The sequence below is a fragment of the Impatiens glandulifera genome, chromosome 5 (genome assembly GCF_907164915.1).
Source record: "Impatiens glandulifera chromosome 5, dImpGla2.1, whole genome shotgun sequence".
NCBI lineage: Eukaryota > Viridiplantae > Streptophyta > Magnoliopsida > Ericales > Balsaminaceae > Impatiens > Impatiens glandulifera.
This window is the reverse complement of record NC_061866.1, coordinates 16,556,442-16,583,812: the sequence shown is the minus strand read 5'-3', so window position 1 is coordinate 16,583,812 and position 27,371 is coordinate 16,556,442. Positions and strand designations below refer to the sequence as shown.

Sequence of the window (27,371 nt, the reverse complement as noted above, 5' to 3'; positions counted from 1 at the left end):
CGAGTACAACTTATCCGAGTACAACTTATCCGATTAACACTTATCCGAGTACAACTTATCCGAAAACATAATACAACTTATCCAAATCATAATACAACTTATCCAAAACATAATACAACTTATCCCAATCAATCTAAAGGCTCATATTGTTGAGATGATGGCTCGTGCTGTTGAGAAGATGAGACATGATGCTTAGATGATGATGCTTTTGCAGTAGATGGTGCAGGCATGACTGCTTTGCATGTGGCCCTATTATGTCCTAGTCCACCACATGAGCTGCATTGTCTCGGAGCCTTACGTACCTCACCTTGAGATGACCTACGCTTTGTTTGTGGGCGCCCTTTCTTAACCTTGACAGGTGGTTTTAGACATACGCGTTCCTTGATCATTTTGGGAATATCCCAATCGTCTTCATCACCAGCAGGGTAACATGTCTCCGCATATGCATTCATCCAAGATTCAGTTGTGTAATACATGTAAGAATGGAAAATAAAACGATTAAACAATTGGTTAAATAGATTGAACATGTGAGATGAATAATACCTTGAACAAAAGTCATAACAAACCAAATTGCGGTGACGGGCAGCAGCCATTGCATGAGTACAAGGAAGACCAGAAACTTCAAATACCCTACAAGTGCAGTTCATATCTTTCAAATTGACTTTAAAATGAGACTCATTGTCATGCACATAAAACTCGAATCGGTTAAGCGATGATACTGTATAGAATCTAGCCTTCTTGAATCCCTCACGTAATAACTTTTCATATGTTGGAGATAACACTTCTCGGTGGTTCGACACTCTTTCTCTTCTCTCATTAAACCAACCTTGTATTGTCAATCTTAAATACTCGGCCATTGAGGAAATGGGGTACTTTCTGGCTTCCCTGCTCTAACTATTAAAACTCTCAGCATAATTGCTTGTTAGTTGATTGTATCGCTTACCGGGGAAAAATGCTCTACTCCATCTTTGAAATCCAATTTCTTCCAAATAGGCAGCAATCCTATGATCTTTAACCCTTATCTTGTCAAAAAAAACGATTGAATTCGTGGATAGTGTACGCACGAGAAGCCATATCAAACTCCATATGACAATTATCAGTTTTGAATTTCGCGTTGATATTCATCTTTATGTGATATGTGCACGCACCGTGGTATGCTTCTGGAAAAACAGCACATAAGGCATTGGCGATGCTTGGGTGTCTATCGGATACGAAGACGAGATCATCAACTAATCCAATTGCTTCTCTCAATTTTTGCATAAAATAAGTCCAAGAGTTATTATTCTCTGAATCAACAACTCCGAATGCGACAGGATATAATTGTTCATTAGCATCTAATGCAATAGCCACCAATAGTTGACCTCCCACCTTGTGCTTAAGAAAACTGGCATCAACACACAATACGGGACGACAAAAGGCTTTGAAACCCCTAATAGAGAGGCCTAGGGACATGAACATATACTTGAAGTGCCCGACCTCGTCTGTTTGGATGTCTGTTATGGTACCAGGATTATGCTTCTCCAACAAGTAAAGGTATGAGGGTAATTTTTCATATGAATCCTCAACCGTTCCTCGCACCGCCACTAATGCCATTTCCCTAGCCCTCCAAGCCTTATTATAAGTCAAATTTACCCCATAAGTTGCCTGCATGTCTTCAATTATTTTCTTAGGCAAGTGATTATGGTGATGGTCCATGTACTTACTCTTCACGCACTGCCCAATAACCCATGCCGGTGTTTGTATTTTTTCTCTAGCCTCGATAGAACTGAGCATGAGTGTTGTTGGTCGAATTTCCGGATCTCAAACATCTCAGATAATTTACCTTTCACGGCACGCAATCTCCACTTGCATTTCTCATCCAAACATTTCACATACCAAAGATGTTTTCTTGACTTCTCCACCTTGAATTCAAAATGATTAGTCATCGCATATTTATATAGCATCAGTTGTAGTTCTTTTTTATTTTCAAACAAGGCACCGACTTCCAATACGGTTTCAGTAGTTAACGCCAACGCAAATGAGGGGTCTGTCGGTGATATGTCTGTCGGTGATATGTCTGTCGATGGTGTACCAAATGATGATCTTCTTGCACTACATGGTGTACCCAATGATGATCTTCTTGCACTAGTAGGTGTACCCGTTGATGCTCTTCTCGCACTATGTGGTGTAGGTATCGATGCATGCAAGTTCTGAGTAAGTGGGATGTGAGGCAAAGAGTTATCTCCGGCTTCATTACTTTCAACAAAGACCTCCGAGGGTAAAGCTTCTGGTACAATTTTCTGAGTAAATTGTGGGAGAATACTTTCTTGAGTTGGGTAGGTAAGTAGTGGTATCTTTTCTTTAGTAAATTGTGACTTCTCTACTACAGACACACACAATGGTGACACAGTTCGACCCAAAATCAAGCGTGATAAATATATGTTCAGATCCTCATCTTTTTCAATAAAAACGGGTTTTGGATTTGTGATATTCGGAATATCATACTTCACTTGCAGCACTAAATCATACGTAGATTTCTGCACTTGAAGTCTTTCATGGAGTTTATCAATTAATTCAGCATAACGAGTACTTTGGGGTAAATCCAATGTTTTGATTGAAGAGGCATCAAAATACAATATTCCATTAGCATCAGCTTTCCACTCTCCATTATAGAAAACGAAAACTTTAGCTGCAAGAAAAAATGGAAACGGGATAATTAATACTGTAAAATGGAAACACTTCGCGAAACGGGAAGTACTTAGCGAAACGGGAAGTACTTCGCGAAACGGGAAGTACTTAGCGAAACGGGAAGTACTTTGCGAAACGGGAAGTATTATCAGATGAAACCCTAACCAACACAGTGATTCGAAAATGCATAAATGAACAACAATAAACTTGAAGTACATAAATTTACCAAGTGTTACAGTGCTTGTGGTCGTCGTGGAGCTCATTGAGTGCCGCCGTTTAACTCCGTCGCCGGCGAGATTAGAGAGAAGGAGGAGAAAAGCGGAAGGGAAGAAAGAGAAGGGAAGAAAAGAAATGAAAAAAAGATGGCCGGATTATATTATATAGTAAGGGTATTCTGGACTTTTCACAGCGTCTCACTTCGCGAAACGCGAAGTCCCTTTGCGTTACGCGAAAAAGGTAATTTCGTCCAAAAAAAATTAAGTGGTCATCAGATCAATTTCAATTATCTGATGACCACGGAGGCAAATAGCCCTTTCTTCAGGGTCATTTCGTCCAATTTCCCGAGATACACCGTCCTTATTAATATAATATATTTATTATATCTAAATAATTTCTAATTTATCCTACTAATATATACTAATATATTTCGTATCTAAACAAATTCTAATTTATTATAAAAATTTATATAATATATTTATTTATAATTAAATAATGTATTAATTTATTAATTCCTAAATAAATAACTCAACTCAATAATATACTATTTATTTATTCCTAATTAAAAAATTCATAACTTATTCATTCATAATTAAACTCGATTAACTACTATTAATATATATATATATATATAATTTATTCTGCTTAATTAAAAAAAAATGACCCTAACAATAATAGTTTGTACTAATTTAAAAGATTAATTTTTTTTTCTATAATTTGTAAGGCTAAATCGGAAAATTGTAATATGGCGACTTAGATTGAAATTCATTCTCTCAATATGTTTGCATAATTTTAATTTTATAGGCATTTGTATCTATGTGAATCGTTTTTATATTATTAAGGTTTGATGTTATTTTTTTTAGTATCTAATCTATGTTCAGAGAGGAAGAGAAAAATAATATTTTATTAAACCAAGAATTAATAATGTTTCATTATTTGAGCCAATTGAACCGAATTCAATAATTTCGAATGAGAATCTAAAATCTCATTCTCAATTCTTTGAGAATTGAGTTTGATAAAACTATCCTTGAACGTGATTATGGATTGGGTATTCTTTAAATCATTATGATGAAATTAGACGAACTTACATTAAAATGAGGATATCAACCTATGTTGTCATAGTATCCGATATCTGAATTTAAAAAAACAACGTCGATTTCAATAGTACTCTTGGTTTAAAAAATTTCCATGGTTGGAATACTCTCCTTCGAAGACCTTTATCTTATTATCCATGTTATTTCTTTGAATTTGATAAATCCCAACAATCTGCATTTATAGTTAACGACGGAGATAAGTGTGTCCTTTTGTTTTACGAGGGGTTATGAACTTTCTTGAAGACCTTCATACACGTTAAAATCTTTATTTTTTTATCTTCGATATTTTTATTTTTTCTAATGTAATGCTTTAATTTGTTATACTTAAAATATTCATATTTTCATATTCTATTTTAAAAAATATATGTTACGTTGATTTGTATGAAAAATATTTTAGCCCGAATAGATTTTAAATTCCAACTCCGCCTTTGGTCTAATGGAAGGTCATGAATCAGTTTTAAAACCTGCCTCCAGTTTGTATGGAGTTCTTAGGGTTGGTGAAAGGCAAGGAAATGTTGAGAGCAAAAATATCACTTTAAAGTAGAAATAGTTGACCCCTCCTACTTTTTAGGAGAATTTGCATGTATTGTTTGCTTGCACCGTTTAGGATATTGGGATATTGTACAGAATATAGTGGAAATAGGACGCCATCAAACTTTTGACCTTGTTAAATAAATCTTAGTTTATTTAGAAAATATATTGATGGAGTAATTTTGATAGAGTGAATTGCTTTTAAAAATTTTAAAAATATATAATATTTTATCATAAAATATTATATATTTTTAAAATAAGAATTATTTTAGTATATTAATTAATAAATTAAGTTATTTAATTGATAATAAAGTGAATATACAAAGTTTGATTAATATGCCTTCATATTTCTCCCTTAAAAAGTTGGTCTGTTTGTTCAGTTTGGGTCTAGAAAAACATTACCAAAACAAATAATATTTGGCAAATAACCCAATATCAAACAAGGCCAAAAATAATCTGGATCATAATAGAAAAGAATTATATGATATTTGACAATATAAAGGGGCAAAATAATAGTTTCCAATAAAAAAAAGTAAAAAATGATTGTTAGCATAGACAAAGATGTTGATATGAGAAAAAAAAAGGATTACCTCTATGATCACATGCCAAAGCATTTTAGAATGGAAGACGTAGCAGTGGAAAACATGAACTTCATTCCTATTGACCCACCAGGAAAGTAGGAAAATGCATAGTATGCTAGTGCCATCACCTAAAGAGTAAGAAGAAAGAAAATCGATTATATTTGGTTTACATATGGATGAGAAATTTAAACTTTGTGTTCCTCATGATGCTAAAATACCAATTTATCGGTATTCCTGTCTGAAAAGGTATGGAGGAGGAAATATGTACACCATGAAAGAAAGTATGCAAACCACATACATACCTGAAGCACAGAAAAGATTACTGAGAGGATGTAACTATGAAGCACCATGGAGACATATACAGTACCCACCATGGTACCAAGGAATCCCACCGTGAAAGGAAGCCTCTGTTGAATGTAATGAAGCAAGAATGAGTGGTAACAAGAGTATACTATTTTATTTATCATCTTTATCTCTTTTTTTTTTTATTTGGAAACACCACTGCTTCCATATTTCTTATCTAGGTAGATTGATATATAAATTTATTGGTGGTTTCTCTAATCAGATCTGGACCCAGAAACAAAAGTGTTGTAAATAAGGTCAAATACTCCATGTACAATTTCTTTTAGATAGTGCATGACATGATTCATTTTGTCACATTGAAAATGTCGTCACATTTAAAAGAATTGCTGCAGTTTCTTTCATTATAAGTTTGCTGCTGTTTTTGGTTTGATTACTCAATTGTCATTGACTAAATGTAAGGCTTCCCATCTTCTATAAATAAGAGGAGAACTATCTAGATTAGATACTTGGCACATTAGCAAATGAGTTTTATCGAAAAGCAAAAGAGAAAAGAAAGAGATCAATTCAAGAGTGTTTTCCATGGTGAGTATGTTGCATTCAGTCTCTTCTAGTGGAAACCAAAGCAATTGCCTTGGAAAGTGTATGTAGACTCATCGTCGAACCACTATAAAATATGTGTCATCTTATTACCTTTTACATTGCTTATTCAAGTTCAAAACACAAGTGTTTACTACAAGTATCAATTTAAAATTTCTATTCTACCTGGGGTGAGTCATTAATTCAAATCTGCAAACTACTCAATTGAATTTGATTTTGGCAAGGAGATTATTTTCATATCATTCCAAGAACCAACAAGTGGTATAAGAGCATATTCGAGGAGACCATGATATTATATCTTGGAGCAATCTTGAAAAAAATCTTGGATGAATCTTGGAGCAATACTTGAGTCTTGATCATGGCAGCACGGTTCGACGTATAGAAGTTCACAAGGGGGAATAACTTTGGGACATGGAGGATGAAGAAGAGCTCCAGCACATTGATGATGCACTCATTGGCGAAGTGAAGATGCCCAACAACTTTACTGGTCAAGAAAAGAAAGAAACCTTGAAGAAAGCTTTCTCCACCATCATACTATCTTTGGGAGATAGCTTTCTTTGTGAAGTGTCAAAGGAGGAGAATGCAACATCATTATGGCTTAGACTTGAAGCTCTTTACATGACAAAATCATTAGCTAAGAGACTGCATCTCCAGAAGAAACTCGTTAGCTATCGGATGCATGACAAGAAGAGAATGGAGGAGCATTTGTATAACTTCAACACAATTATGCTTTATCTTGAGAACATTGACATACAACGTGATGATGAAGATTTGGCCCTCATCCTTCAAGCTCTTCCAGAATGACATTCAACTTTAAGGGACACAATTCTATATGGTGAAGAATCATTGTTATTAGAAGATGTCTAAAGTTCCATTGTTTGTAAAAAATTCTCTCGGCATTCGGCTAAAGAAGAAGAAAAGAACCATTATGAAGCACTTTTTGCAAATGACAAGAATTTCAATAACTACAAGAAAAGCGAGTAAAGGAAGAGGTGCTGGGCTTACAATAACAAGAATGACAAAGGTAAAGAACCAAATCCCATCCCAAAGAAGAACTATTGATGCTTTGTTTGTGACAAAAATGGACATGGTATGATGGGATGTCCTAATTTTAAAGTTTTTTAAAGTTAATAAGGATAAATGATTTGCTAACCAAAAGAAGACGAGTGACCAAAACAGGGGAGAGGCCAATTATTCATATGGGAATGAAGATTATAACTATGATCTAACCATTTCTCCCAATTCTATTGAGAGTCCGAGACCAATTGAATTATGAATTCCGGATGCACATACCACATGACACCCAACAAGGAGTGGCTTCAAGACTTCCAAGAGGTTGAGTAATGTAGCATATAGATGGGGAACAACATGATATGCAAAGTGCTCGACAATGGTACAATCAAACTCCAAATACAAGATGGGTAAACTTTGATCTTGAACAAGGTAAGATTCATCCAAGATTTGGAAAGGAATCTCATATCCCTTGGGTCCCTTGATAATGATAGTTATTGTTATAGTAGCGAGGGAGGTATTATGAAAATCACTAAAGAAAATTTAGTGGTTCGCAAAAGATTGAAGGATAGTTTGCCTAGCTTTGCTTCGCAACCAAACTTTACTCGCCTATGACACTTAAGACTTGAACACGTGTACAAAAAGAACTTGGGGAATTGAAGAAGCAAGGAATATTGGATGGACACAAGATTAGTGAACTTGAATCTTATGAACATTGCTCCAAAGGCAAAACTACCCATGTAACATTTGGCATTTCCACTTCAAGATTTGGGGAATCACCAATTACATCCATGCATACATTTGGGACCCTCTCAAAAGTGCCCTATCACAATAAGGCAGTGCTATTACCGTCATAGTGACGAAAGTGGTCTTTCACATGATTGTGCAAGCTATTTCTTATCCATTACTGATTATTACTAACGCAGGATTTGAGTATATTCAATGGGACGCTTTCCAAAAGTTCAAGGATTAGATGGTTTTGCATGTGAATCAAACCAATAGAAAAAGCTGAGGATGAATGATGGTCTAGAATTTATTAACAAAGAGTTAGATAAATTGTATAAAGATGAAGGAATTGCTAGACAAAACAACATCTCATACACTCCATAACAAAATGGTATAATCGAGATAATGAATTGAACACTACTCGAGAATGTAAGATGTATGCTTTCATTTTCAAATTTATTTAAGGCTTTTTGGGATGAATGTATCTTCACAACTAGCTGCACCATCAATAGATCACAAATCATTTTTATTGGATTGAAAGCTCCCATAGAAATGTGGAGTGGAGTCAAGCAACCATACACTTAAGACATATGTTTCGCCTAAGCATGTAGCCATGCTTCCGGGTCCAAGTCTTACATTTAAGACATATGAACATGTTTCATTGGATAGATTAGAGATATTACTTTTCCACTGTCTTACAGATCTATTCAACTAATTATGAGATAGTACAAGGTTGCATTTAGTGCAAAAACTAACATACTGAAAAAGAACAGCGTTAAGTTAGATAAAGTATCAGATATTTATAATTTAAAAAACATTAGCGTACCTCTGTGGATATCATGTGCGCAAATTGATTCATTGGACCTTTCATAGCAAAGAATGAAGCAATAATCAAGCCAGATCCCAGAGTAAAGCATAATGCAAATTTTTGAGGTACCAAAACAATGACAGGAAGGAACATTGTGAATGCAATGAAAATGAAGAAGACTCCAGTGGCCAAGAATATCCCGAAGTACATTAAAGCTTTTCCAGAAGGAAAGTTACTAGTAGCTGATTGCAAATTTCCAGGTAAATCCCGCACACCTTTCGTCATCCTGAAAAATTATGGGAAAAAGATCTTATGATTGAACGTACAAAACAATGTCATTTGTCACATCCACATTCAGAATTGTAAATATAACATATATTATAAATTGTTAACATATATAGTAACATATTATAATTATTATTAACATGATATTATATATAGTACAATATTTTTCCCTTTCTCTAAATTATAACGTGGTATCAAAACGGGTCTTTCGTTCTTAAAGAGATTCATTCATAATATTATGCTGCCTCCAGATTATTATAAAAGAAAAGTTATATATCTTGAAACCATGGTCGGAAGACTGTAATAGTCTAACGATAAAAGGATTCCCTCGGTCCGATCTAAGACTGATTGAGACGGAACTCGCTGCAGACAAGCTGAAAACGTTCGTAATTTCTAGAAATCAGATAAATCTGAGAACCTTAATGAAATTGTAACTGATTGAGCCACACTAAGTTATGTAAACTTCATATGATATCGTTTTGTTATTTTCTTCAGCAATTATCACTTTGAAAATTATATTTTAATTGTCATTTCTTTCTAGGACTCTCTACCTCAACAAACTGACATACCATCGTTGGTGATTGTGCTAACAATGGTATTTGCCTATCAGCCTCACATTCTTTGCTGAAAAGTCTTTTATAAGGGGTATCATTCTTTTGACATAATATCGTAATTGTTGTGAACATGTCTCATTTTATCGTACAAGTGAATCGATGTCAACAATATTTCACCATCTAATTGGTTGCCTTCTTATATTGTATATACTAAGTTTTGAGCCTACATTATTATGGGCATCCTTATTATGGATGATTAACAACACTCACAAGTTACTTGACTTGAACAATTTTTTTTAAAGTTACTAAGGGTATGAAGACTCGAACCCATGACATTGAAGACATAAGTTCTTGCGTTGAGTTATGAGTCTCCACACTTGAATTGAACATTATATCAACAACATTCAAAATATTGTATTCATTCTATAGTTGTCCAATTCTTTTCATCATGAAGTTGAGGGAGAATGTTAAAATAGATAGTAATATATATTATAACTATTATTTCCATATGATTGAGAAAAAACATTGACGACTAGACAATCCTTGTACCTTTCGATAGATCCGTCAGAGTTATGTTTTGTCTTGAATATCCATTTGCAGCCGATGGACTTATTTCCTTTTGGAAGCTCACAAAATGACTACGTTTCATTCTTTAAAAGTGCGTCAATCTCCTAAATGACGGAACATTTCCATTCAGGTTGATTGAGGGCATCGTGTAGATGTAGGTATTCTGACATTGACGTAGTCGACAATGCAAGCACCGTATGAGTCTGATAGACTTTTGTATGTAACAAATTTCACGATCAGGTGATTGGTGCATGATCAAACACTTTTCTTAGAGCAATGGGTAAGTCAATAGAAGGAATATCATAATTAATTGTCGTACCTGGAATTTCCGTTGGACTCTAGTACAAGGAGGATTCATGGACGGGTGCAAGTTGTGTTTTTCGTCGAGTGTAGACTTTTAGATCTTTTTTCTGAGGGGGTGGTTGTGGAGGTGAGCTTGATGTGGAAGTGGTTTTGGGTTCGGATGTAGGTTCGGCATGAGGTGATGTGGTTGTGGGTTTAGGTATTGATTTGGGTACATGTGTAAATCTAGGAGGGTAGATGTCATCGGGAGAACCACTATGTTGAAGATTTTTGAGATTCTCCCCCTTAACATGGTGGTAAAAGGGTTGGTCTTCAAAGAATGAAACATCATACAGTAAAAGGATTTTTTTGAGTGATGGTAACATTTGTATTCTTTTTGATTTGGTGAGTACCCAAGAAAGATGTCTTTAGTGGCTTGAGGGTCAAGTTTGTTCCAGTTGTGGTTATGGATATGGACAAAGGAGGTGCATCTAAAATACTTGCTGGAATGTGTTTAGATGAAATTAGGAATCGGGAAATATTTTTAGAAGGGTTTCAGTTGGGGTTTGGAATTTGAGAATATGGGATGGCATGGGGTTAGTGAGATAAGTAGTGATATGGCATCGCCCCAGTATATTTTGGGGGCAATGGATTCAAATAGGAGAGACCGAGTTACCTCGAGGAGATGACGGTTTTTCCATCCACCGATTCCATATTGTTGCGGAGTATCAATACAAAAGTTGAGATAAATGATGTCCTCTGAAATCGCCAAGGTTGAAAGAGAAGAATTCACGTCCGTTATCGAATTTTAAGGCTATCGGATGGTGGTTTCTAATTGGTTTCGGATTAAGACGAAAAGGTCTTGAAGATTTGAAAACTTCAGATTTTTCTTTCATTAGGGAGAACCAAGTGAGACAAGTGTGGTCATTTAATAAAATTCACAAACCAAGTCCCTATTAATTAGCGAGAAAGGTTTGGAGGGTTTGTATGCAATGTTTGGGTAAAAGGAACGTGTATTGTTTTCAAAACACGAAGATAGAGACTAATCTACAAATTGATTGTGGTAGGAAATGGAAGAGGAAGAGCCTTGACCAGCCATGATAGAAGATGGGTGTTGTTGACCAAGAAAAAGGGGAACAATTTTTAGGCAATTTTTTAAGATGCCGCCGGGAGAGGGACAAGGCATATTCTGCTGAAAAATGCAGATTGGAAGTAAAACTGCCAGGAGCTCTTTTACCATGTGGATTCTGGAGAGAAAATGTGTTTTTTGTATTGAACTCTAATCTGACTATTTTACAGCATGACTTGATGTGTTAATATAATAATGAACAAATAAAATTAAAGTGGAAAAAGAGTCTCAAGGGGAGTGATGGCAGCAACAACATGATGTTACCTAGGGAGCCAACAGCCATACGGCTAACGTAGGAGATAGAGAAGAAGAGAACAATAACTTCTACAGGAACAAAGCATCTCTATGATTACAAATGGAGCAGCTTTTCCAACCAAATCATATAAGGTTTCATCTCATAACCTAACTACACCATCTACAAATCCAAATCACATCTCTGAGTCTTTTCCTAGTCTAATCACCTTGCAAAAGTTTTTGGTGGTAACGCATATGCCTTGTATGCTTGACAAGACAAACATGATTGCTTGGATTGTTGATGAAACAACCTTTGACCACATGACTGGTAGTTCAAGAAATCTATACAGTGTTTGTGAAACAATGATAAATAACTTTGTAAGAATAGTTGATGGGTCTCTAGCCCTATTCTTGGGGAAGGTACAACAAAGATTACACATAATCTAGATTTGAATGATGTGTTAATTGTTTTGATTAAGATTTAAGAACATACTTGGAGACTCACAAATATCACACTGGAAAGAAAATAGTATGGTAGATGGGTGTTTAATATCAAATACATATTTGATGCGGGGAATAAATTTTGATCAATGCCAAACTCAGTACAATACATGTACTACTTTCTATAATTGATCTAAATAGTTCACTAGTGGACACAGGTAGATATCAAAGATTGGCTGGTCAACTTATCTACTTTGCATATAGAAGAACAGAGATATATATTATTGTTAGTTCAGCTAGTCAGTTTATGCACAATCCAACTAAAGAACATATGAAGGCATACTATGAAGTCCCAAGGTATCTCAAGTTTACTTCAAGAAAAAGACTGTTATTCAGAAAAAATCAAAACAGAGGATTAGAAATCCACACTGATGGAGACCATCCTAGTAAAAAAGGTAGATATAAGGTCTATTATATGTGTATATTGATATTGTTTATATGTCTTGGGGAAACCTAGTTACTTGGAGAAGTAAGAAACAATTATTTCTATCAGTAGTGTTAATCTAAATTGAGATCTTACACATTTGGAATATGTGAAGGATTGTGGACGGAGAAATTATAAAGAAATTGGGAGTTGTTGGAACAATACTAGTCGAATTCCTATGTGATAATCCATCAGTAAAAATTACGGTAAAGAATTAAGTTCATCCTGACAAGACTAAGCATGTAGACAAAGACAGACACTTCATTTCACAAAAAAGATTCAAATTGAAGATGGAGAAATTCAAGTGTCTTATGTGTCGACCAACAATATGCAGATGTTCTCACCAAGCCTTGCAAATAGCCAAGTTTGAGTTAAATAGCAAGTTGGGATTCTATACAATCCAACTTGAGGAATGTAGATAATGCACTATTATTTTCTTAATTTAGTTAGTTATTATTTGTGATAAGTATCAAGTTAGTAATTAATTAATTCAAGAGATAAATATTATAGCTAAATATATGTATCCCTAACTACATGTATTTGTCCTAAAGTTTATTTCATAATATAAAGGAAGACGAGTGTAATTTCATGACACTTAACTTGTATTTATACAAACCCTAATGGGGAATAAGATTACACATTTCCTCTCTCGATACTATTTCCGCAAGAATTTAGTGTGGTCATAGTCTTGAACAGTTTTCAAAAGAAGATTCACATATGCGATCTGACATGAGAATCCAGACTAGCACCACGTCTGTGATTCCTATCAAATTTTCTTAGAAAGTTAAATGGTCATGAGATAATTCAGTGGCATGTCACATGCAAGGTTATAACTGCTAATTCTATTTAAAGTTTGCATTCATCCCAATCTCATTAGCATAGTGCATAACAAAAGGTCCATGACCGAGTAGATAGTTGATCTTCGAGTTATAGGAAGAATCATTCACCATTCTTGCCAGTGTAGAGAAAGTTGAAGGTAAAAAATATAGAACAGAGGATAAGAAGAAGAGTTAGTCGAATAAGCCAAGGAGTCATTTGATACAACAAAGCGATGCGTTCAAACAGTGTAAAGTCTTAGGTTGATGCTTTGGTTCCTGAGGTATTAACTTGCAGTTTAACAGAGAAGATTGTTATCATCTGTCTCTAGCAACAATGCAAGTAGCAAAACACTAAAAGAAAGAAGTATGTTAGGACATGGCTAAGAGCTATGAAATAGAAATAGTACATATAATTTATTCACATGTACAGACACGGTTCCAATCTACTTTGAACAAAGATAGAGTTTTTCTTTATCCAATTCATAATGTTGCTTTAGTTTCACTGAGATGTTCATCTCTTACATGGTTGTTGCTCTATTGAAGCAAACATTTTTTTGGGACAACCTTCAATATGTGAGTAGAATATGAAATCCTATTTTCTTTGTCAGAGGCCTTTGCCACGGCATATTCCAGGACTCATCAGATATCTAGGACTCACTTTCTACAATCTTAGATCAATAACACTATATTCATAAAGAAAACTGTATTACCAGGGACATTACCAGGAAGCCATAAAATCTTCATGTAAAACATTATAGATAATACTCCTTAGAGATCATGTGCTTTCACATTACTCAATGCAACCCGGAGATTAAGAGCACCCTTCTCAAATAAAGCACCAGGTAAACTGATTGAGAAATTAAAATCTCCATTAAAACCAAACCGAAATCCAGAAGAAGAAGAAAAGGAAAAAAATTAAGAGAATACAAAACTCTCGACCTTAGCATTCTCTAGCTATTCCGATCTACTTCGATCAAGCAAGGCAAGACATGCACACAAGAGGATCAAAGAAGATAGGAAACATTTTAAACAAGAAATAAGAATGGAATAAAAACAGAAGATCAATTTGACTCACACGTTGAAGGTGCCTGTGACCGTATCATTTGCAGTCCTGACAGCGGCTTCGAGATCGAATACTCCCCTGGTGTTGCTGCTCCCTTCAGAAGCCTTATCTGACGCGTACGAATTCCAATCCGCAAGAAGAGACGACGAACTTTGCTGCTGTTGCGGCCGGTCATCGTTGCCACTGGTAAGTGGAAACCAGTTCTGCATATTAAAGACGAATTTGTTGCTCTACTAGAAATCACTTGAATTATGAACTCCTTGGAAAGAAATGAGAGCTCAGAATCAGATTTATCGATTTAATTCGAGAACGATTGAGAAAGGGGGAAGAGGTTTATCACTTAGAAAAGAAGTAACAAACATATCACATATGCTACCTTTTAGAAGAGGAAATTTGACTAAATGACCTGACCCCCGGTGATCAGTGCAAATGCAAAATGAGTTGGTGACCCCTCCCTATTTTTGTTGACGAAATTGCTCAGGTCGAGACGCAACCTGATGCAATGTAAAAAATCCACAATCGTGAAACGCAACCTCGATGGCGAGAAACAACCAACAATCGCGAGACGCAACCGAAAATCACGATATGTAAATTTTTTTAAAAAAAATTACGTCTCGCGATTGTGAACTTTTCACATGGTATCCGGTTGCGTCTCGCGATTGCCGGTTGCTTCTCGCGACAGGGACAATTTCATAAAAAAAAAAAATGAAGTGGTCACCCGCGCATTTAAAATTATGCGTTGGTCACCTGGTTCATTTAACCCTTTTTAGGATAATTCATCAAATTTCTCTTTAGAAATAGACTTTGGTTTGTCAATAAAATAAAAATTAATATCTGAATAATGAAATATATTAGAAGTACATAAATATTTAAAATAAAAATATTCTAAATTTAAGAAATATATATATGAGTTGATTAGATAATATTTAAAATTAATATTTCAAATAAGTATATTAAGATTATTGTACCTTTTATATTATTTATGTTAATTAATAAATTCAGTTATATAATTGAATAATGTAATTTATATTAAATATTAAATAAATAAAAACAAAATATTAATACTTCTTTCTAATTTGTATATTAGACAATTAATTTGCAATTTATTTGTTTAAATTAATCATAAAAGTTTGATCAGTTGATCTTGAAGACTTCATCATTATAATTCATCGTAGTGGTCGATTAATTTGAGTTATATTATTAACTTCATATTGTTCGAAAAATGAGTTTGAACTGTATCTCTTTTTGATAAAATTATGCAACACTACACTAGAAATAACAATATTTTTTTGGGTTCGAAAATTATACGGCCTAATCTTATCCAATATTGGAACACTAGTTTACAATACTTCAAATGTATGTTCGATGACATTTCTCAATTTTGCATTTGCTTGATTAAATAATTCTTCGTTTGTTTGAGCTCGACCACCTCGATAAAAATCAGCGAGCCAATAATGCACATTTTGATAAGGCGACATAAATCATCGAGTATGAGTATATGTAGCATCACTTAAATAATATTCATCTACAATTTAAATAAACACATATATAAAGTTATTAATATGAATAAAAATTTAAAATATAGAATAATAATTTACCTAGTGCACTGAAAAGAGAAAGTTTAACAATGGATTAAGCATCATCTTAGTTAACAACATAAAATCATGTGTCACTCCTCATCCCGTCCAAATAAATATCATATTGAAATCACAAATGACTAATACATTTTAATAGCATTTCCCTTTCCTCTTCCTCTATATCGAACTTGTTCATTTCGAAAGAACGACATGCACTAGAGTTCCATCTAATAGACCTACTGCCCCTAAATAAATATTAAAACAAACTATGAAATAAAAACTGAAAAAGTTATATATATATATATATATATATATTTAAACATTACCTTAAATACTTCTCGAAGACGTCGATACCTTGTTGTGACCCCAGGAAATCCGTAGTGGGCCGGAAGTGGCTCGATGTTCGATAATTTTAACATTGATTTGCGTACTAGGAATCTTTTTAAAATAAAATATTATTTTAAAAGATTTTGAGTAATTTCTGATAGATTTTGAAATTAATTAAACATAATTAAAATTTGGGTTCAAATTTAAATAATTCAGGGATTTAAAATAGTCAAATCACAATTTAATTTTTCAGAAAATCCGTTGTTTAAATTAATTAATTTAAAAGATTATTCATTTGAAAACAGAGTCCCAATTGATTTTTAAAAATCAATTAAAAAAATGCTTACGTGCAAAAACTTATTTTAGCTAGATTTTTGTTTTAGTTCGAGTTTGGTGATACTTGGGAAAGGGCTTTCGCACTTCATCCTCCGTACCCGTTTAAAACGGTCTCCACTTTATAAATTTGGCTTTTGAAAATCAATTGTATACGTTTATTTTAATCGATTATTCTTACGGTCTTAGGAATGCGTAGTTTTAACGTTATTTAAAATATTATAACAACAATATTTAAATCCTGATATTTGTTACTGATGATGGTTAAGTAGAAAAATACTTGAAGAATATCAGTAATTTGAAGACATTAAGGTTTAAACATAAATCTCAAATGAACTTTTGTCAAAATATTTTTTAGAAATATCCCAAAAATATTTTGAAATCATTTTCTAATTTTCAGAATTCTTAGAAAATGGTTTAAGGTTCTAAAATTATAAAAATAATTTTGGTTTTTGAATATACGAACCCAACAGGTCTTAGGACCGGTGTCCTAGGTCCTAGATTTATTTTATCGGTCGAGGGCTAAAAAGTTCTCGATCCTTGCCAAGAACTCCTCAATCAGGGTTTAGGATCCTTGGTTAGGGTGTAGAAGTCCCACAGTCGGGGTACTAAGGCCTCTTGATCCTTGGCTAGAATTCTCGTTCAGGTGCTAGAATTTTCTTTCATAAATAGAAATCACTAGTCTTAGGTTAGAGAGTTCTCAGTCAGGTGCAAGACTCCTCGGTTCTAGGTTTGATTTCTTAGTCGGATGTAAAAAAAAATCTTCGGTCGGACCTCTCGGTCCTTCTGAAAAACATCGGTCGGGTCTCTCGTAACTAACTGAAATTTTCAATCGGACCTCTCAATCCGAGGTGGAATTTTTTGGTCGGACCTCCCGGCCCCGATCGAAGATCCTCGGTCATCAAGAAAATCAAAATTTCAGGTTTTTCAATTTTGATAGAGGCTTGGATTTTTTGATCCAATGGCCTAGGTAGCTTCACAAAGCTTCCAAGAACATTTAGAACATCATCCCAATGTATCAATCGACTTGGGTGATTATCGATTTGTTTAAAACAGTTTATGGCAAAAAATTAGGTTTTTGGTTTTAAAGTTGTTTTGAAGTGTAAGGAGCTTGTCAATAGCTTCCTTATAGTTCATATAATTTATTGATACCAAAACATAAACACTAGTTGTTCATTTGGACCAATTCAAGAGCTCAAAATTTTCAATTATTTTGAAATTTTAATTTTGAAAAGATCGGTGGCACCAATAGAGATGGGGGTCTAACTATTGATGACAACTTCTTGCAAAAACGATTTGATAAAAATCCTGTTAGGGATTTATATCACTTTCTATTATTCACAAACCCTTGCAAACTCTTGAAGCGATTCAAGTGCGGAAACGTTTGCTCAGGTTTGAAGCTAAGAACCAATGAAAGAGTAGAGGGCAGAATGTAAAAGACACAACAGGTTGTTTATGGATGTTCGGAGCAAACTCTCCTACGTCACCCCTTCTTCCAACCACCGGAAGGATTCACTATATTTTTCTTTGAATCAAATACAGTTTCAGTGCTAGCTAACTGTTGAACAGAGCAGACTCTGTTCAACTTATAGTATGTTTAAGAATATCACTTAGCTAGACAATAGTTTGATTTTATCTCTCTCTTGATGTACAAACTCAATAAGTAAGTAAGTAATTCGTAAGATAGCATGTGAGTGTCGCTGTTTGTCCGTTGTCATTGAAGATCTTTAAATAGGGAGCAGGTACCAACGGTCGAATCTTCTATATTGAAACGTGGCAAGAACTCATTGGAAAGCCTCCATAGTACACGAGTACATCAGACTATATGCACAAAGATTGTGGCCGTACCAATCTGGTAGTGCACCAGATATTCTTCTAGGATTATCCTGCAAGGAACAAGAAGTAGGAAGAATATTTACTTACGTGGCATTCATTCATTGGATGCAAATGGTTGTCGTACTGATCTGCACGAATGAGTGGAGCAGAAGTAGCGTACAACTAGTTGATCGTGGGTAGACGGATGCTGACTTCAAGTAATTGTTGAAGCAATGCATTAGACGTGCTCCATTAGACTACCAAGTCTAATGAAGTTAGACACTCGCGTCTAATAGCTGGATCCATTAGACCGCCAAGTCTAATGGAGTTAGACGACACGTCTAACTACAAGTCACTTCAAACTAGTCTGAAGGAGTTAGACTCCCTACATCTAACTTTCAACTGTTAGACTGCACGTCTAACTACGTATCTGATAGACTACACGTCTAACTACGTATATGTTAGACTACAGGTCTAACTACGTATTTGTTAGAGTGCACGTCTAACTACGTATCTGTTAGACTGCACGTCTAACTACGTATCTGTTAGACTGCACGTCTAACTACGTATCTGTTAGACTGCACGTCTAACTACGTATCTGTTAGACTGCACGTCTAACTACGTATCTATTAGACTGCACGTCTAACTACGTATCTGTTAGACTACACGTCTAACTAGCAGCGCGTCTAATAATCAATACGTCTAATAGACCTATTTCAAGCTAAGCATGTTTCGATACACCTACACAAAAACAATTAGACGGCTTAGTTTCATTCTTATTTAAGTTTTATATAAGTTCATCATCAAAATACCGTTAGTCAAAATAATTTGACCCAATAGTATCCCCTTTTTTATGATGTTAAAACTTTGCACAATTAATTAAATAAGATTAGCACCCGTCAAATTAAAGTAAGAATGACACTAGTTCGCAAACTACACAAATAAGTTCCAAAGACCAATATTCCAAAAACCAAGTTCAGAAACCAACAAAAGATATTTTAAAAAGGAGGAGATTATTTGTTCTTCCTTTTTCACGTTTGGGTAGGCAAACCCTTCACCAGTTAGGAGGTTTTGAAATGGAGGGAGAGTACGACCACCACGACCATCTCTTCCACCGCTTCCACCACCACGGTCACCGTTGCGACCTCCACCTCTTTTGGTTGGTCTACAACCTCCTTCATTAACGGGTTTTCTTTTAGATCCGATGCCTATCGAAACACCTCCTTTACTGCTTCCTCCGCCTCTTGAACTTCCTTCCCCCTTTTTAACATTATCAACGTCAAGGGACATAAGGTTTTTTCTCTTTATTAGCAGCAGCTTCAGCATCTTCAACGTCTTAAATTTGTCTTGCGAAGGAATCAGTTTATTCCATACGTTCAGCATCGGCTCTATTCATGTGATTGGTTAACTCAACCACTTGACCTTAAACCATATTCACTCCAACCATAATTTCTTGATGAAGTTCAATGTTAAACTCCCTTTAACCGTCAAATCTTTCGGACTGCCATTTGAAGAAATTCTTTTCGAATTTGGAGTAGGTGTTGTTGAGGATGTTAATCTCATACGTGTTCCTCTTCATGGTCTTCTCCATTTCTTTATGAGTTTTAAGAAGAGAGGAGAATTCCTTCTTATTTGATCTTTGACCCTTTTCAATACTTAACATTTTGGAGTGCAAGTATAAAACATTCTTCTGAAGAGTACTCATCATCTCCGCCATAGACTTTAACAACTTTGCTCCTCCAACGGATGTTCCTTCATTTGATGACACTTCATGAGAGTCGGCAAGAGCGGTTTGAATTGGACTGACATGAGTGTGAACCTGCAACGACTGCTCTGGTTCATCCGCCTCAGAAGCATCTTTAGAATTATCTTCATCTCCTAGAATATCTTCACACACCTTGTGAATCTGATCAGAAGGTTCGTCGGAGTGAAGAGGAAGGTCAATAACCTTCTCATAGATATTCGCAGTTGTAATTACTAGAGTTGGTCGAGGAATTGCTTCAAGACTTTCTGCTGACGTATCATTGTTGTCTTATTCCCCCTATGAGGAAGAACTCTTATTAGATTCCTTTTCTTTTGAGGGTTTCCCCTCAGAACGTGCTTCGATATGCTGACTGGCTTCAGCTTCCTTCATTTGAGATGCCTCTATTTCAAGAACAGGGGATTCCAGTGCATCTGCCTCTTGGATAACATTCAGTTGAACAGGTTCGGCATTGACCTCTTCTTCTTCAATGATCGGATCAGGTTGTACTGGATCTGGAGTTTGTTCAATTCTGGGTAGAGCCATAAGGCGTTTTTCTTCAATAGATAAATTTCTCAATTCAATGAGATGAGCAGCAACTTGCTCATCTTCTGGTAGGATTGGGTCACTATCTTCAGAAAGTTGCATCTGCTCACCTTCATCGGAAAAACTTCCAAAAGGAGTTACTCCTGAGAAGTCGGCTTCATGAATGTATCTGAGAACAATTGAGATATAGTCTTGCATGTTTTAATCAAGTTTCTTCAAGGCCTTATCCTCTACATCAACATTCTTTTCCATTGGATTGAAGTTAGTTTTTCTTGCTTCGAGCACTGGAAATAAAAAGTCTGACCTCTGAGATTGGATTCAACCAACTCCTTTCTCTTTAGAGCTTCATATACCTCAGAAGTTTTAGCCCATTTCAGGACTCGCTTCTCTATGTTGATCAGCTTTAACCAAGCGTTGTTGTAGGGATCTTTCTTTTGATGATTATCCTAACAAGGATATTTCTCGGGGAATCCTATTTTACAGAGCTTAACAAAGTACCCGTAAAATCCATGGGATAACGGTAAAGAGATCATCATAAGTATTGAAACATCAATTCCTTTTCGACATGAATATCAACAAGTTATTCATGTTTTGTCATGTATACATGGCTAAGGCTATTTGTCAATAGATATGAGAGAATATAAAAGTTTTAGTAATATTTCATATGAGTTACTAACAAGTAATATTCAAGGTGATCATATGTGCATGATCGCGAGACTATCAACAGATAAGTCTTGGTGAAAGCTAACAAGCTTGCTTATATGGGTTTACTAACAAGTAATGCATCATGTGATCATGTATATATGATCATGGTACCATCAATGTGTGTGTTTATGGTGGGAGTTAACAAACTTTCCATAAAGGTCACCCACACGTGAGGCTTGAAGATGATCATATATAAATGACCATGGCACTATCAATATATAGACTTTCTTGGATTAGTAAGAGAAGATCTATCGAAAAATAGGATTTCATTAGAGTACTTATCGAGAGATAAGGTTTGGTTACCTATCGAGTGATAGAGTTTTGTTCGAGCACCTATCGAGGGATATGGTTTTATGACTTATTTAGATAATGGGGTTTAGGTAGGATTATGTATGAATGAGCACTATGTTTGTTGAAAAACATGGTTTTGATACTATCGAGAGATAGAATTTTGAGGTACCTGTTCGAATGACAGGGTTTTGGGTTGGATCATGTATGAATGATCGTTGTGCTTGTTAATAAATAAGGTTTGTCATTTTTGTGAATTGAGAAATATACCTATTGATGAATAGGATTTTGACTAGAGTACCTATCGAGAGATGAAGTTTTAGCGGAATCGTATATAAATGATGTCTCGACCTATTGATAAATAGGGTTTTAAATAGAATCGTGTACGAATGATTAGCGCACCTATCAATCGATAGAGTTTCTAGCGGAACCATATACAAATGATGTCTATGCCTATTGACAAATAGGGTTTTAACATGAAATTGTGTACGAATGATTAGCGCACCTATCAATAGACAAGGTTTATAACTAAACCATATACAAATGATGTCTCGACCTATTGACAAATAGGGTTTTCAGATAGAATCGTGTACGAACGATTAGAGTACCTAACAATAGATAAGGTTTTTAACCGAAGACCCAACCGAGAGCCATAACCAATAAATTAAGGTTTCGACCGAAGGTTAGTGACGAGAATTTTAGTCGCCGAGTCAAGAGTCTGACCAAGGATTATGACCGAGACTGTTAGGATCTAGGTCGCGGCTAAGGAACCGGGGTTGGCCGGTTAACGCGTGTCACTTAACGGTTGGTGATTAATCTGGTTAGAGATTAACACCGGGTTTCAATACTACACAGGCTGTCACAAACCCTTCAACCGAGTTCAAGTGCGGAAGTGGTTTGTTTCAGACTGAAGCAACAAACGCGGGATGAATAGGACCGGATTTGGATAAAGTCAGATTGGAGTTTAGTGGGTTGATTTGGGATTTAGTAAATCAGTTTAGGTAATTCTTAATCGGTTATAACAGAATAGGTCGGTTAGTATGGGTCGGTTAGAGTGCAGAACCGGCAGAAAATAAAGAACAAGACAGATTTTTATGGATGTTCGGAGATGAAACTCATACGTCACCCCTTCTTCTCGAAACCGCGAGAAGGATATTCACTAAGGAATACACAAACACAATCCGATCGAGACTTACTTGCTGCTCGATAACACTCGTACAATTTTCACCGAAATTGTAATCTCACTTCAAATACACACTTAAGCTATTTTAATTTAGAGAGATAAAGACCACTTATAACTTGGGTTGGTGTAACTCTTAAAATATTTTCTCTTGTAACTTGTAACTGTATTTACTCCTCTTCAACTCCTTCTTTTATAGGTGAAATGTGCCAACGGTCACATTTCTTTTCCTTAAATCTGATTGGTTGAGAAGAGGTTCAGTGATTCAGACCTGGCGGTCTAGACTTCCAGTGTATAGGTCAAATCGCCTAGGTTTGTCTTTTACTTAATATGACAACTGTCGGTTGGACAGTTGCCTGCACCTGGAGGGTTGCGCCTCTGATTTATCCCAGAGTGGGAAGATCTTGTCGGACGATCTTCTGCAGCCTATAGATTATCCTTAGACTTATATGAATATGGCAATACTATGATTTGTCCCTTTGGTATCATCTTCAACAGATACTTAAAGTATCTGTTTACACCGATCGATTGTTTAAGTTAACCGAATGACTTCCAGTTTTTCATAGCTTCAGGTTAACCGGATGACCAACGGTTTTGGCCTTCTCTTCTGACCGGTCTTGTCTTCCTAATTGATCTTGTCTTAACCGGTTGGATTGCTTAACCGATCCTGGTTCTTTAACCGCTCCCCTGCACAGGAAGTTTATTTTGTTAAGTTCTTATTTTAACCGGTCTAATTTATCTAACAGAGACTTTTAACCACGTAACCGACTGATGTATGTGACTAATCCTCTATATACTTGTGACCGACCACTTGGTTGCATACGATCGGTCTTCATTCAACGCCTCACTCGGTCGTGACCAGTCTTTCTAATTACGTCCGACCAAAGTTCTTAAGGTTGTGTATGATTTTTTTATTTTGGACCCTTTTGACATTGCTGTAACCAAGCCGATTTGACTACTTTTCCAACCCTACATTGGATTTCGTGAGTTGTCGTTTATCGAGTCAACTTTGACTTTCATCCAAATGTTGTCTTTTCTACAAGATAACACATTAGGAGTCTTAATTTCCAAAAAGTCGTCTCACTTGCAAGACTACCTCTCAATGTTGTCTTCCCAGCAAGACAAATTTTGATGTTTATCTTCCCTATAAGACAACACATTGAGACACTTATTTTTCGATGTCTTGTCTCACTTGCAACACTATCGTCTACAAGACAACTCTTGATGTATGTTTTCCTTGCAAGACAACACATTGGGACTTTGGTTTTTCGATTGTTCATCTCACTTATGAGACTATCGTTGATGTTTGTCTTTCCTGCAAGACAACTCTAGATTCTTGTCTTCCTTGCAAGACAACACATTGGGACTCTGGTTTTCCGATGGCTTGTTTCACTTGCGACACTACACGTCGATGTTCTTACCTACAAGAAAAATCCCAATACTTATCTTCTTTGCAAGACAACACATTGAGACTTTGACTTTCCAAAAGTTTGTCTCACTTGCGAGACTACCTTTCAATATTGTCTTCCTTACAAGACAACTCTCAATGTCTCTCTTCCTTACAAAAACAAGACATTTGGAATGTTCAACCGAACATTGTCTTACTTTCAAGACAATTGTCATTATTTCTTTTTTAGGAATTTCATCTTAAAAGAGATTGTTCTTAAACGTTTCATAAATTCGATAATGACCTTAGTATTGACTTGTATTTTTTTTCTATTTTTATTTTAATAAAATGAGCCTAGTATATGTTTTTTTTTTCTTTTATTTCTATTTTTATAACAATGCCCATAGTATAAGTTTTTTTGTCCTTTTATTTCCATTTAATAAAAATTTCCTTAATATTAGTATTGACATAGAGTTTTTTTTTTCAAATGATCCTATTGTACTTGGGGGAATTTTGTTTTTACTTTTTATCTTTTGCATTTAAGAAATGAAATTAGACATTTCTATCCCTCTAGCTATTATCGTTTTTATTTTATTCTTTTTAATTTTTTATCAACATTTTGTGATTTTGGTCAAAACATTTTCATAAATTGGTTTCATCGTCATTTTGATCGTTTCAAAAAGAAGCCAATTATGGGTGCATTTATTCGATGCAAATGTAATCAATTATGAAGTCAATCTCGTATACCAACTATTGCTATGCAATTTTCTTTTGAGGGATTTTATATACTCAATCATTAGGATCTAAAGTTTATATAAAGTTTAATCTGTAATCACATAATGTGAGGTTAATTTCACTCATTTTTATAAAAAATAATGTGTTTCTAACTCTATATATATTTTTTATTATACTCGGGTATATCTAATATGTTCGGTACACTTTTTTGTTTTGTCTTTATCAGTCACGACTATAGTCTCATTGATAAAAGTGTTGATTGAATATCTCAACATCTATAAATATTTTTTTCCTTTTTTTTTCTTTTTTTATGTGACTTCGATAATATCTGATAAAATTAGTACACTTTTTTTTATGTGACTTTGATAATATCTGATAGAATTGATACACTTTTGTTATTGCTTTAGTAATCAAGACCATAGTGGGTGAGAAACAAATGGTGATTTTAATATCTCAACATACATAGTCTTTTTTCTTTTTCTAATTTTCTTTTATTTTTTTGAAGCCATAAGTTGTTCTTGCACATTACCTCTATTTTTGGGAAATGAAACACCTCTTTTGACAACGTGGTCTCAAGTTTGGACTTTGATTTTTCCACAAGCTCCCCTCAAAAAACTAAAACTCAAAATAAAGTGTACTTAATTATTCTATATCAATGCAGAAACTAGTTACAATAATTAAGCACACAATTAACATCATAACATCATGCAAATCTTCTAAGGCTTCGTTTCAAGCCTCAGTAAAAATCCTAACTCATTCCAAATTACTTTTAGAAGGTTTCTAGATCATTGTTCTTGAGCATAAGCTGAAGAACAACAATTTGATATTTTAAAAAATTGCATTCAATTTGGGCGTTTTTTTTATTTAAGTAGATTCAAACTATTTTGTTCGATAAAAAGCTTGTAAATAATTCCTAGAATGATAATAAATTAGTTAATCGAGTTATGAAGTAATTTAAAAGAATACATAAAAAAAAAGAATGAAAAAAATCAAATTATTCAAACTATGAATCACATAAAAAGTGATCATTTAAAATTGATCTCAATGATTTTTCTAAGAACCTAGACAACTTTTGATAGGTGTGTCACAAGATAGAACCCAATTAATCACTAAAATAAAAGAAAACTAAAGTTTCACCTTGATAATGACGGATTTTTCTCTTGCACTCTCGACTCCTATCCCTCTTTCTATGCCCCTCTAAACACTATATATAGGTTAATAGTGAAAGGGTTTTACCCAATTCATCCACTAACCACGTCAATTTGTGACTTTCTTCTTTGACTTTCAAATTGTTCAGGTCAATATTAGGATTCTATGGTGGATAATTGTGCAAGGAGCTTGCACTATCAAATTTCCTATTTTTTCGTAGGCATATTTTTTTTTTCAGTGGAAGAAATGGTGGCTCTTATCAAAAGTTAGGAATTTCAAAAATATGTTGTTCTTCATCCCTGTTCGATGGGCGCTATCGAGAAGAAGAAAATTGTTTGATGTTGGGATGATCACGCATGTGCAATTGGGCCTGCTTTGAGTGTTCTATGTGGGTTGGATCTGCGCCTTGATTCAGCCTAGCGCTTAGTTGATTTGCTCTTGTAAGCATTGACTAACTACCTAAGGGAGAGCTTGGCCATGCCATTGGGTTCTTGGCCGGTGACCATGCACGACAGTCGTTAACCGAGAAATTTGATTAAATGACCCTCAAAATAGGCCTAATTCCAAAAAAGGCCCACGGTTGATAAACTTTGCAAAAGGGGCCTTTTCACCCTGTGAAATGTCGACCATGCCCTTGATAAAACTTTTACCGCTGATGTGCAAACATTACATATGCGAGAATCGTGTAATGCTTGTACATAATTATGCAAGCATTACACGATTCTCGCATCTATAATGTTCACACATCGTCATGCGAGCATTACATGCTTCTCGCACATAGTGTAATGCTCGCACATCAGAGTATATAAATAGATGGTCTTTGAAAAAACCCTAACAAAAGCGTCATATCTTCGGAAGGCACTAAATAAGTAGTAAACAAATAGGCGTCGAAGATGAAGGTCCGATCCAACGAACTAATCCTTACGGCGTTCTTCTATCAATTTTACCAAATTCGGTCTTCTCTTGTTGCTCTCTCATTCTTATTTTATTTCCATTGTTTTTCTCTCTAACTTCACTAGAATTGCAGCATAAGATTCATCGTCGATCCTCACGGTTTGTTTCTTTCATAATCGAATCTATAAATTCCTTTTAGATTCTTAGTAATCTACTAAACAAAGGAACAAGTTATTAACCTACCTTTAATCTTGACTTTTCTTACTATAGTGTTCATCTCTCATTTATTCTTCAATGTTATTT

General features: G+C 35.0%; 1 protein-coding gene across 2 annotated transcripts; it reads right to left on the bottom strand.

Annotated features, from left to right (window-relative positions):
• Positions 1-4,965: 4,965 nt before the first annotated feature.
• Positions 4,966-14,732, bottom strand: LOC124940516 (protein transport protein SFT2-like). Of its 2 annotated transcripts, XM_047481040.1 has the most exons (5): positions 14,404-14,533; positions 14,051-14,292; positions 8,553-8,820; positions 5,392-5,496; positions 4,966-5,217 (listed from the first exon to the last, which is right to left on the bottom strand). In XM_047481040.1, exons 2-5 carry the CDS (start codon positions 14,059-14,061, stop codon positions 5,107-5,109), a joined length of 495 nt encoding a protein of 164 aa, XP_047336996.1. In that variant the 5' UTR covers positions 14,062-14,292; positions 14,404-14,533; the 3' UTR covers positions 4,966-5,106. The 2 variants fall into 2 exon arrangements, with proteins under 2 accessions (XP_047336996.1, XP_047336995.1); XM_047481039.1 differs by lacking the exon at positions 14,051-14,292 and having other exon boundaries at positions 4,969-5,217; positions 14,404-14,732.
• Between the last annotated feature and the right edge of the window lie 12,639 nt (positions 14,733-27,371).